At 43.3% G+C, this 13,067-nt stretch overlaps 1 protein-coding gene across 1 annotated transcript in view; it reads right to left on the reverse strand.

Annotated features, from left to right (window-relative positions):
* The window catches only part of PDGFRA (platelet derived growth factor receptor alpha), a 63,166-nt gene that overhangs the window by 15,339 nt on the left and 34,760 nt on the right, over positions 1–13,067 (reverse strand). The window contains exons 11-16 of the mRNA XM_087724733.1: positions 11,411–11,505; positions 10,597–10,729; positions 8,546–8,650; positions 7,732–7,842; positions 5,271–5,424; positions 3,170–3,336 (exon numbers count right to left, since the gene is read on the reverse strand). Of these exons, the coding sequence (XP_087580859.1) occupies positions 3,170–3,336; positions 5,271–5,424; positions 7,732–7,842; positions 8,546–8,650; positions 10,597–10,729; positions 11,411–11,505 (765 nt within the window). The remainder of the gene's footprint in view (positions 1–3,169; positions 3,337–5,270; positions 5,425–7,731; positions 7,843–8,545; positions 8,651–10,596; positions 10,730–11,410; positions 11,506–13,067) is intronic.

Raw genomic sequence — 13,067 nt, forward strand, 5'->3', positions numbered from 1 at the left:
GACTTCAGCAACAGAGTGGTCAACGCCTGGAATGCTCTACCTGACTCCGTTGTTACATCCTCAAACCCCCGTAACTTTAACCTTAAACTGTCTACCGTGGACCTCACTCCATTCCTAAGAGGTCCCATGGCGCACCAGTGTACCTACCGTACCTCTCCTTACTGTCCCCATTTATCTGTATTTACTTCCTTTGTTCATGTTTAAATTCATACTTATACCTGTTACCTTGTACATGTTTGACAAACAAGGAAATAAAATAAAATAATGTGCTGGGTAAGAAGAAGATAAAGAAAAGATAGGAAATCTTTGACTCCAGAGGTCATCCTGGATGCCTACTTCATTTTGAACTATAAATAGTAACTGATGTTTTCACAACCAAGTCAGATAATCAACCAAATTGTAAGAAACAATATCCAATTGTCATTTGGATGTAGAAAAACTCCCGTAGTATATTTTTAATCTGTCTCCTGAAGTAGGGAATGTTAACATCTAATATGATTCTGCCTTTGGTAGAATTCTTCAAGGTACAGAAACTTTCTGAGACTCAATGTTTGGGGAATCTTATGAACCAATCCAGGGGTGGGTTTCTCGCCCCGTTCCAACTGGTTCGGTTGGAACGGGGCCGGTGGCGTCCTTGTGCACGCGCGCAGTGCACGCATCCGTACTAGCGTCTGTGCGATGCTCCAGCTGCTCCTGGAGGATCGCGCAGGCGCTGTATGCGTCCTGCGCATGCGTGGAAGCGCAGAACTCATCAAAACCAGGTAAGAAACGCGGGCGGGCGGGTGGACCCTTCGGCGTTCCCAGAAGTTACTTACTTCCGGGTTCGCCGACCAACCGGTTCGCGGGGACCGCCGCGAACCGCCTGAAACCCACCCCTGAACCAATCACTATGTAGCACAGGACATTCCAATTGCTTTAATAACTTTATTTTATATATTTTTTTCCTAGCGCACAAAATATGTACTAGTGGGCAATGGTGCTGCAACATTAGTTTCAGGTATGTTAATGTTATTTGGATTTCTTATTATGCCAAAATGTTGTTTTAAATAAAGACTCCCTTGAATTGAGCTTCTTCATGGGTGACTCTGTGGAGGCATCTATGTTGCTTTTATGGTAGCAGTATGGAGTAGAGTAGAGTAGAGTAGAGTAGAGTAGAGTAGAGTAGAGTGGAGTGGAGTGGAGTGGAGTGGAGTGGAGCGGAGCGGAACGGAACGGAACAGAATAGAATAGAGGTGGAAGGGACCTTGGAGGTCTTCTAGTCCAGCCCCATGCTTAAGCAGGAGAATCTATATTATTTCAGATAAGTGACTGCCTAGACTCTTCTTAAAAACTTCCAGTGATGGAGCCCCCACGATTCCTGGAGGCAAGTTGTTCCACTAGTTAATGGTCATCACTGTTAGGAAGTTTACAGGTTGATTAATTCCATTAATTGCTTCTCTCATTGATTAGTTTCCAACCATTGGACATTAATGGCAATTAATTTGCCATTGCTTTCTTCCATGATGTCTTTTTGACTTCCCGGACTGATCTATACTCTGGAATTGCTCATCCGACTACTAACCAGATCCAGCCCTGCTTACTTTTGGAGACTAACTTTAAGTTACTTCGAAGCTATCACCTGTGGCAGCACAGATGATTTTACGGGAAGAATAAATACATTATGTTCTTCATCAAACAGTTATCATTCAGATTATAATTAATGACATGCTGCTGTAATCTTTCAGACTTGATACAACCTCTAAAACCAAGCTGAAATAATTCCATTTTTAGGAAAATTGAACGTTGAAAAGGCCATAAGACTTAACCCTTAGCTATCCTTCTATACATATAGATAGCTGAACACAGAAAGAGATCGTTGCAATCAGGACTGAAAGCCCTCTGCCCCCAAAAAACTAATATCACTTAATGAAAAGAAGGACTAGGGGAGACATGCTAGCGGTGTTCAAATATCTCAGGGGTTGCCACAAAGAAGAGGGAGTCAAACTATTCTCCAAAGCACCTGAGGGTAGGACAAGAAGCAATGGGTGGGAACTAATCAAGGAGAGAAGCAACTTAGAGGAGAAATTTCCTGACAGTTAGAACAATTAATCAGTGGAACAACTTGCGTCCAGAATTTGTGAATACTTCAAGACTGGAAATTTTTAAGAAGATGTTGGATAACCGTTTGTCTGAAGTGGTATAGGGTTTCCTACCTAGGCAAGTGGTTGGACTAGAAGACCTCTGAGGTCCCTCCCTACTGTAACGCGCTCTACATGGGGCTGCCCTTGAAGAGTATTCGGAGACTTCAGCTTGTCCAGAACGCAGCCGCACGAGCGATTGTGGGTGCACCTCAGTACACCCACGTGACACCTATCCTCCGCGAGCTGCACTGGCTGCCTATTGGGCTCTGGACACGCTTCTAGGTGCTAGTCGTTACTTTTAAAGCCCTACATGGTATCGGACCTACCCAGTACCCGGTACTTGAAAGACCGCCTCCTGCCAATTACCTCCCTAAGACCGATTAGATCCCACAGATTAGGCCTCCTCCGAATTCCATCTGCCAGCCAGTGCCGACTGGCAAACCCCCGGGGGAGGGCTGCTCCGGCCCTCTGGAACGATCTCCCCATGGAGATCCGGACCTTCACCACCCTCCAGGTTTTCCGCAAAGCCACAAAGACCTGGTTGTTCCGGCAGGCCTGGGGCTGATGGATTTCCAGCCCCACTTGAAATGTTGTGACTGTTGTTGTTTTTTAATCTGTTTGTCTTTGTCTTATTTATACCCCTTTCCCACCTTTGGTTGTTAGCCGTCCCGAGTCCCTCGGGAGTGGGGCGACATACAAATTAAATAAACATTCCAACATTCCTTCCAACTCTTTTACTCTATATTCTATTCTATTCACTTCTGCCATGAGTTCAAGCATAAAAGAACTACATTGTGCAGCTATTAGGGGCAATACAGAACCCAATGTCCCATAGGACAGTCAAAAACCATAAAACGGAGAGTTGAAAGGACCAGCACGTGCCACAAAATCCTTAACTTTTACTCCTACAAGATTAGCAGTGACTTCAAATTACTTTGTTCAGGGGGGAAAAAAACAGTGCAAGGGGAAAACTTAACTGTAATCTAATCTGATTCTTTGCCGAATAAAATTGCTTGGTTATATATGCTACAAGATATAAGCAGACTTACCCAATTTATATTTTTTCTTATATGAAGCAGGGCGGTCATACACAGATCTTTGGATGTCAGAGTATTTGGATCTGTCTTTCCTTTCTAACATCGGCACGTACTGAGTTGTCTCTGCTTGTTTCATATCCATGTATTCACCGTTATTTTCAAAGGACAGGATGACATAGCTGGAATAAAAAGCACAGTAGCAATATAAAGAAACAGTGCAGAAATTGAGATTTGAATATTTACTGTACTTATTATACGTTCAGCTACAAGTATAATATTATACTTATTATAGCTGTGGTGACGCAATGGTTAGCATGCCGTGTTGCGGGCTAATTCTGCTGACTGCCAGCAGTTCGATCCTGACTAGCTAAAGGTTGACTTAGCCTTCCATCCTTCCCAGGTCGGTAAAATAAGATAAGCCAGATTGTTGGTGGGCAATATGCTGACTGTGAAAACTGCTTAGAGAGAGCTATAAAGCACTGAAGTGGTATATAAGTCTAAGGCCTATTGCTATTGCTATATTGATCTCTTATTTGTTGATGGTGGAGCAGGGGCTGGAAATTGTAAATGTCACAATAAAGTTTCAGCAATCTAGAGGCCATTCCCAAAATTACTCTTCCATCATTGTCTTGAATCAATGATTCTTTAAAATCTTAATCAATAAATCTGCCCTGCATTTCTTCATCCCATTAGAAACTTTTTTCCCTTGTGTTAATGAAGGAGACACCATAAAGTTTCCATAATATGATTCATCAGATGGAGATTTATGTTTCCCCAGAAGGCGGCAATGCATTGGAAGTGAGTTGTAGCAACGTGCAAAGCAGTGTAAGGGTGGCTTGGTTAACAATCTGGGAGCCTTCCCTCCAAGTGAAGTTATGGAGCTCACCACAAAACATTCCTATTATGATATAAATAGGGGTGCAAGGCTCTTGTAACTTGACAGCTTTAAGACTTGCGTGCTTCAAATGCCAGAATTTCTGAGCCAACATTTTGGTTGCTAAGCAAGAGCATTGTGAAGTGAATTTCACTACATTTTACAAGTTGGCCATGCCCACCAAGTCACATGGCCGGCAAGCCACTCCCACCCGGTCACATGCCAGCAAGCCACTCCCACCCAGTCACATGGCCAGCAAGCCACTCCCACCCAGTCACATGACCGGCAAGCCATTCCCACAAGGCAGGCCACACCCACCGAAGAGGTTCTAAAAAATGTTGAAACCCACCACTAGGCGTGTCTTATACCCACAGTATTTGTTTCCAGAGAGTAAGTCATCTGTGTACCACGTTTGATGAAATTGCTCGAGGTGTTCCAGAGTTATGCTGGAACACACACACACACAGAGCCATTTATATATATAGCTGATGAGATATATATAGCCAGCTGATGAGAGCTAAATAGCTTGAAATAGATCTATACCAGTCTCCCTTTATTTATTTATCAGCACAAATACAACAAAATGTAACAAAAAGGCAACAGTAAAAATATTGGGTTTCTGCCTGGATGGTCTCTTGTGACGAGCCGAAGGACAGAGAATGGAAGTAGTGATCTTCCTCCCATATTTTAGCATACCGGGGGTTGTAAAAGAAATCTTATAGATAGATAGATAGATAGATAGATAGATAGATAGATAGATAGATAGATAGATAGATAGATAGATAGATAGATAGATAGATAGATAGATAGATAGATAGATAGATAGATAGATGATAGATGATAGATAGAGATAGAGATAGAGATAGAGATGATAGAGATAGAGATAGAGATAGAGATAGAGATAGAGATAGAGATAGAGATAGAGATAGAGATAGAGATAGAGATAGAGATAGAGATAGAGATAGATAGATATAGATAGATATTAATTATTGTGGCTTGGAAGTATAAAGAATGGTTCCTGATCAACCTGTTGTATGGAAGGGATGTTGTATGGAGAGACCTCATGTCTCTCACATCTCAGTAAAAAGAGAAAGGTTTCCCTGTCCAATTGAGTCCGACTCTAGAGTTTCTTGGCCGAGGGACCCAGGATTGTCCAAAGACAATTTCCGTAGTCATGTGGCCAAGATACACGGAACAGATTAACATTGTCCCTTTGATTACTTCACAGCTAAAGCTTACCTTCTAGTGTTCTCATCTGCAGAATTAATGCCAAAGATGTCCAGGTCCGTCTTTGTCTTTTCAGGATGTTGACTCAGAAAGTTATCCCTATTTTTATGGAGGTAGTTCACCAAGTCTCCATAAAAACAGTATTCTGTTATGATGTATATTGGACCTAATGAAGAAGAACAAAGCAGAACAATACTTAACGCCTCAGGGAAGCCATGTCGGGAAACTCAATTGGACACCCCTGTCCCAAAGATGGCAAGTGTTCGTCTGACTTCAACGGAGAATCAGAACTGCAGAAAAAACAATGGCTACCAACCTGCCTTCCATTGAGGACCTGCAACTGCAAGAGTCAAAAAGAGGGCTGGGAAAATATCTACAGACCCCTCACATCCCGGATGTAAATTGTTTCAACTTCTAACCTCAAAACGATGCTATAGGGCACTGCACACCAGAACAACTAGACACAAGGACAGTTTTTCCCTGAATGCCTTCACTCTGCTTAACAACTAATTCCCACAACACTGTCAAATTATCTACTAAGACGGTATTACTATTATTCTTCTCTTCCTTCCTAGTACCTACCTCTTCCCACTGATGACTATAACCATGTTGCTTGTATCTTTAGAATTTATATTGTTTTATTTGCTGCCTAGTATGATTTGATTTCTCATTAGTAACCTAGGACTATCACTAAGTGTTGTATCGTATGATTCTTGATTAATGCATTCCATCTTATTTTTTCTTTATGTACACTGAGGGCATATGCATCAAAGGCAAATTCCTTGTGTGTCCAATCACACTTGGCCACTAAAGAATTCTAATTCTAATGAGAGGCTTTTCTACACTCTTTTAGACACATAAACACCACATCCACGAGCTCCCCGTGGAGATTCGGACCCTCACCACCCTCCAGGCTTTCCGCAAAGCCCTTAAAACCTGGCTGTCCCGACAGGCCTGGGGCTGATGAGTTCCCGTCCCCGCTCGAATAGTGTGGCTATTGATTGTTTTTAAATTGTTGTGTTGTTTGTCCATTGTCTTTTTTTCCCCTGTTTGTATTCCCCCCCCTCCTTTACTTGGTTTGTGAGCCGCCCTGAGTCCCTCTGGGAATAGGGCGGCATAGAAATACAATAAATCTAAATCTAAATCTCTAATCCTTAAAGGCAGGGGTGGAATTCAGCCGGTTTGCACCGGTTTGGGAAAACTGGGTGTTCCTTTTGCATCCAGTTCGCCAAACCGGTTGTTGCAAGGACCAGCTAGCCCCGTGCACCCTCCCCTCCCAGGTGTCTCCACATGGCCTGTTCATCATGACAGGTAAATACAGGGCCCGCACGGAGGCTCTGAAAGGGTGCAAAATGGACCTCCTGGAAGTCCAGAAACAGCCTCCAGGGAAAGCCGTTTTCCCCCTCCCAGCGGCTCGAGGAAACCCTCCAAGCCTGGGGAGGGTGAAAACACCACCCCTGCTATGGTGCAGAAGGCCGAGTAGGCCACGTCCACCCAGCAATCGAGGAGCAAACCAGTTGCTAACATTTTTCAGTCCCACCCCTGCTTAAAGGTTGTCAGAAAGATTCTGAAACCCAAAGGTCAGGAACTCTGAATGATTACTAGCCATCTTCACAGCAACTTTTCTGTAGGCAGAAGTCCCTTCTAGCCCAGTGGTGGGTTTCAAAAATTTTTAGAACCTCTTCTGTAGGTGTGGCCTGCTTTGTGGGAGTGGCTTGCCGGCCATGTGACTGGGTGGGCATGGCCAACTTGTAACATGTGGTGAAACTCACTTAACAATGCTCTTGCTTAGCAACCAAAATGTTGGCTCAGAAACTCTGGCATTTGAAGCATGCAAGTCTTAAAGCTGTCAAGTTATAAGACCCTTGCACCCTTCACCCTTTAGGGAAAAAAACCCAGGAGTGTTCAAACTTGACAGCTTTAAGACTTGTGGACTTCAACTCCCAGAATTCCTCCTCTCGCTCTTCATCTTGATGATGTGCGGACGGGCGGGAGGAGGGAGCTGGAACCGGTTCTAAACGGCACTGTAGATTTGTGGAACCTCTTCTATAGAAGAGGTTAGAACTGCCAGGAACCCACCCCTACTTCTAGCTCTTCTCTAGGGCTAAAATGACTGTGTTTGGTTTGGTAGGTCTTAAATTATGCAATCCCGATAATACAGATTGACAATAATGATGCAATAAGTAGGATATCATGCTGCCTCTTGAACTTGGCGCCTTCCAGATGTACTTGCCATGCTGGCTGATAATTCATGGAGTTGTAATATGAGCGGATCTGGGGTTGTAACAGCAACACATCAGAAGAACATTGTGTTGGGAAGACTTGTATAATGAATTGCCACAGGGATCGAGCAGAATGGCCGGCGTTTGATCTGTTAAATTACAGCCTACTCTTCTAAATACTAGCTCAATGAGAGCAACCGGGCCTGATGTTCTAAGGTATTTCTTTTTTTCAACGGAAAGAGACAATTTACCTGATTTTGTACAAGCTCCTAAGAGGTTGACGATGTTCAAGTGGGGGCCAAGATGAGTCATTATCTTTAATTCAGACATGAGCGCCTGCTTTTCGCTGGTTCTTGCAGTTGCTGGTGGGAAAATATGGGACACAGAGAATTAGAATGTGTTTTTCCAGAAATGCAGAAGTAAGCAATCCTGTTTCTTTATGAGCAGGAATCTTGGGGTAGGGGGGAGAGGAAATAGTTTTCAAAAAAAAAGATCTGTTTAAGTTTAAGATTACTTTATTGTCAGCGCGCCTCGTACAACGAAATTAAATGCCATCTTCAGTGTACATTATACTTATAAAAATAAAATACACATCCTTCACATTCTGTACAATTGAATTGAAAACCCCTAATATTGCATTACAATACAATAGCAGAGTTGGAAGGGACCTTGGAGGTCTTCTAGTCCAACCCCCTGCCTAGGCAGGAAACCCTATACCGTTTCAGACAAATAACTATCCAACATCTTCTTAAAGACTTCCAGTGTTGGGGCATTCACAACTTCTGGAGGCAAGCTGTTCCACTGGTTAATTGTTCTAACTGTCAGGAAATTTCTCCTCAGTTCTAAGTTGCTTCTCTCCTTGATTAGCTTCCACCCGTTGCTTCTTGTTCTGCCATCAGGTGCCTTGGAGAATAGTTTGACTCCCTCTTCTTCTTCTACCTAGGATTGAACTCACAGCCTCCTGATTGTGAGGAGAGAGCTCCCTCTCTAGGCCACCATACCATTCCAATGGCATTAATGAGAACGAGGCGGTATATGAGCTGTAAATGGGGAAAAAATGCTTACGTTTCAACATCTTCACAGCTACTTTCATAACTGGTTGCGACCGGCTTAATCCATAGGCTGTTCCTTCGACTACTTTCCCAAAAGCCCCAGAACCAAGGATTCGACCTATAGACAAGAGAAGACAGTTGCTGAGAATTAATTCTGGAGCCATCATCTGGAGTTATTTCGCCTTTTGGGACTAGGCACCTCTACAAACCTTCTAGTAAAATTGACCGATATCTCCTTCTGGAGCCTTCTTTTTAATCAGGCAAGAATTGAAAAACATGATTGAGATTCTACACTGAATGCCCATCCAGCTACCACCTGAAGTGATAATTCTACCGTCTCAAATTATTACTTTGTTTTGGGTAAAAAATAAGCAGCTGGGAAGGAACATGGCAGAGGTGGGTTCCTACCAGTTCGCACCTATTCGGTAGAACCGGTTCGTCAAATCTACCGAACCGGTTAGAAGAGGTTCCACCAGTGGACCCGGAAAGCAGGCCACACCTACAGAAGAGGTTCCAAAAATTTTTGAAACCCACCACTGGTCCTTGGATATGATTATTCTACACTATCATGCTCATATTTATAAAACTCAGTGCCTCTGTGAAAGGTAAGGATGACTACTGCGTTTGTGGTGCAATCAGAACTTTGCGTGTGTTGAAGTTGTTTTAACGCAAACCAAAGAGGCCTTTTAAAAAACAAGTTTACATCCTATTCTTATGCATGCTAGTGCTGTGTGTGAGGTAATTTAAGGTGGTTCTGACAAGTGTCGTCGGCATCTTCATATCCGGTCACATGGGCGGCAAGCCACTCCCATCCGGTCACATGGGCGGCAAGCCACTCCCATCCGGTCACATGGGTAGCAAGTTGACCTCACTGTTGAGGTCCAGCCCCGATTAGAACGAATGTATGAGGTGTTGGTATTTTAAACCGTTTTCTTTTGTTATGTGTTCGTTATGTGTCTTTTTTTCTCTCTTTATTTTTGTAAGCCGCCCGGAGTCGTTCGGGATTGGGTGGCATATAAATGTGGTTAATTAAATTAAATTAAATTAGATAGGGCCCAGTTTTTTCGTCTGTCGAGATCCTTCTGTATCTTGAGCCTGTCTTCTGGAGGGTTATGGCTATTCCTGCCACCTTGGTGTCAAAACCATTTCTGGTATATAATGAATGGGAACACAGATAGTCCTCAACTTGCAACAGCCCATTTACTGACCACTCAAAGCCACAACGACACTGTAAAAAGTGTCGCTTAACAAGCGGGTTACTAACAGCAGTGATGCACTTAACAACCGTGGCAAGAGAAGGTCGTAAGATGGGACAGAAGTCACTCGGCAAATGTTTCACTGAGCAACATAAATGGGGTCATAACTCAAGGACTCCCTGCATTGCGAGCGATATCGGGTGTACCTAGAAACACCCATGTCACACCTATCCTCCGCGAGCTGCACTGGCTCCCTATCAGTCTCCGAACGCGCTTCAAGGTGCTGGTTATCACCTTTAAAGCCCTACATGGCCTAGGACCCGGATATCTGCGAGACCGCCTCCTGCCACATACCTCCCAACGGCCGATAAGATCTCACAGGATGGGCCTTCTCCGGGTGCTGTCGACCGGACAATGCCGGCTGGCGACTCCTCGGGGGAGGGCCTTCTCTGTAGCTGCTCCGACCCTGTGGAACGATCTATCCCCAGAGATCTGGACCCTTCCCACTCTCTCGGCCTTCCGAAAGGCCACAAAAACCTGGCTATTCCGGCAGGCCTGGGGCTGTTGACCTCACGAATGAGGTCCAGCCCCACCTAGATTGAGTGTATGATGTGTTGCTTTTTAATCTGTTTTTCCTCTTTCTTTATTTTTAACTTTTTATCTTTTTAGTCCTGTATTTTGTAAGCTGCCCGGAGTCCTTCGGGATTGGGCGGCATATAAATTCATTAAATTTACAATTTACAATTTACATTGGCTATTCCTGCCAATTTGGTGTCATTTCTGGCAAAGAATTAATGGGAATAAGGTCTCTTGAGGACCTCTGTGAAAAACGAGAGACTCTTTTCACAAGCCTTTGCGCGATCCTTACCCAGCACCAGTCCGTCTCTAGGAAATTCCCATCTTGAATCGTAAGGCAGTTGCATAGGATCCACATATATATATTCATGGCCGTCAGGACTGATAGACTCAATGACTCTCCATCGGATCTCATATCTGGGTTTCTGTGCAAAAGAAGACAGGGACGATCAGTTTCCTCCCAATGCAGTAAATCAGGGGTGTCAAACTTAAGGCCCACGGGCCACATCCGGGCCGTGATGTGGTCAGATCTGGACCATGGGGCCGTCCTGCAAAATGTAAGGGCCTCGCTTTAGCCGGTCTCCCCAATGCAAAGAGAAAACATGCCAGCCGTTTGGGAAGTGGTGTCAAGCTGGCCATGCCCACCCGGTTGGCTACCCTCCCCCGCAGCCCCTGAGGTCAACCACAGCCCTGATGAGGCCCTCCATGAAATTGAGTTTGACACCCCTGCAATAAATCAGGGGTGCAGAATGTGGTTTAGAACTGGGGTCCCCAACCTGTGGGTTGCGAGGCCCACTGCCAGGCTGTGGGCTAATTGCCACTGGGCTGCGTGAGTAGCTGGCCAGGGCGTGCACCTCTGGGTGTACATGTCGCTATGTGCGCGAGAATCATCGTGGGTGCCCGCAGCCCCATTTGCGCTCGTTGCAGGCACTCGCGCAAGCATCGCCACAAACATTGTGGGCACTCACTTGTGTGCATGTGCGTACACCCCAACATGTGCTTGCTACGCCCACAAAATCATCCCCTCTTTCCCCCCTCCCTCTTCTCCGAGCCTTCAACCCTGAAAGTTTGGGGAACTCTGATCTAAAGGATGGATTTCTCCTTACCTGTTTCCATATGATTACCAAGACAATCAGCGCGATTATTACAATCACGAGGAGGACCAGGACAGCAGCAGCCACAGTGAGTTCCGATCTTAAGGCTGTAAGGAGAAGCACATCAGATTCTCTCCTTTCCCGTTTTTTAAAGTGAAATAACTTTTCACTGCAACATCTAGTGCAGTAACACCGATATTAATATAGGAGTTGCGCGAACCCCACAGATGAGCATATAATAAAAAAAAAAAACAATGCAATGTGCAGAAACACATGTGATCCCCTTCTGCAACCTTTTAACGAGCAAAGTCAATGGGGAAGCCAGGTTCACTTAATAACTTACAGGCAGGATTGTATATGCGCAATGTTGGAAAAATTAACAAACCCCCACAGATAAGCATATAATAAAAACAACAACAATGGAATGTGCAGAAATTGATAGGTTAACATTAAGAATGAAAGAAAAGGAAGATTCTGAATATTTTAAGACATGGGAACTTTTTTTTTTTTTACAAATGTATATGCGCAATGTTGGAAAAATTAACAAACCCCCACAGATGAGCATATAATCAAAAAAAATAATGATGAAATGTGCAGAAATGGATAGGTTAACATTAAGAATGAAAGAAAAGGAAGATTCTGAATATTTTAAGACATGGGAACTTTTTTTTTTACAAATGTATATGCGCAATGTTGGAAAAATTAACAAACCCCCACAGATGAGCATATAATCAAAAAAAAAAATGAAATGTGCAGAAATGGATAGGTTAACATTAAGAATGAAAGAAAAGGAAGATTCTGAATATTTTAGGATATGGGAACTTTTTTTTTTTTTTACAAATTGATGATTACAAAAGGTTGTGTAATTATCCTACAATGGAGATTTCATGCCAGCAAAAAAACAAAAAACAAAAAAAACAAAGGCCAATCTTTCCAAATTAAGCCATTTAAAAATTCACTATATAGTTCCCCTTCCTTCCTCTGTCATCCTTGTTCAAATCAAAACAAAGGAAATGTGTGGGAACAGTCCAGATGCAATAACAATGAAGACAAACTCCCTTTTGTCTAGGAGGTTTATAAATTGCTACCGTTCCTTTGACAGATACATTGCAAATTTAAAAAAAATCTATACGGGTAGTCCTCAACTTACAACGGTTCATTTAGTGACCATTCAAAGTTACAACGGCACTGAAAAAAAGTGACGTATGGCCACTTTTCACCATTGCAGTATCCCTAGAATCACATGATTTACATTCGGATGCTTGACAATTGGTTCATATTTATGACGGTTGCCGTGTCCCTGGGGTCATGTGATCCCCTTCTGCGACCTTTTGATGAGCAAAGTCAATGGGGAAGCCAGATTCACTTAACAACTTACAGGCAGGATTGTATATGCCCAATGTTGAAAAAATTAACAAACCCCCACAGATGAACATATAATCAAAAAAATAATGGAATGTGCAGAAATGGATAAGTTAATGTTAAGAATGAAAGAAAAGGAAGATTCTGAATATTTTATTTTAAGACATGGGAACTTTTCTTTTACAAATGGTTAGTCAATAGACACAAAGATCAGGTGGATGGAGTTATGTGAAAATACATGAGGAAGCAAAATTGATTAGTAAACATGCTTTTGATGCTTAGATGATTGATGTCAACCTGGAAGATA

Source organism: Thamnophis sirtalis, unplaced genomic scaffold, assembly GCF_051295495.1.
Source record: "Thamnophis sirtalis isolate CommonGarterSnake01/CBP01778 unplaced genomic scaffold, rThaSir2_p1.2 scaffold_10, whole genome shotgun sequence".
Lineage (NCBI taxonomy): Eukaryota > Metazoa > Chordata > Lepidosauria > Squamata > Natricidae > Thamnophis > Thamnophis sirtalis.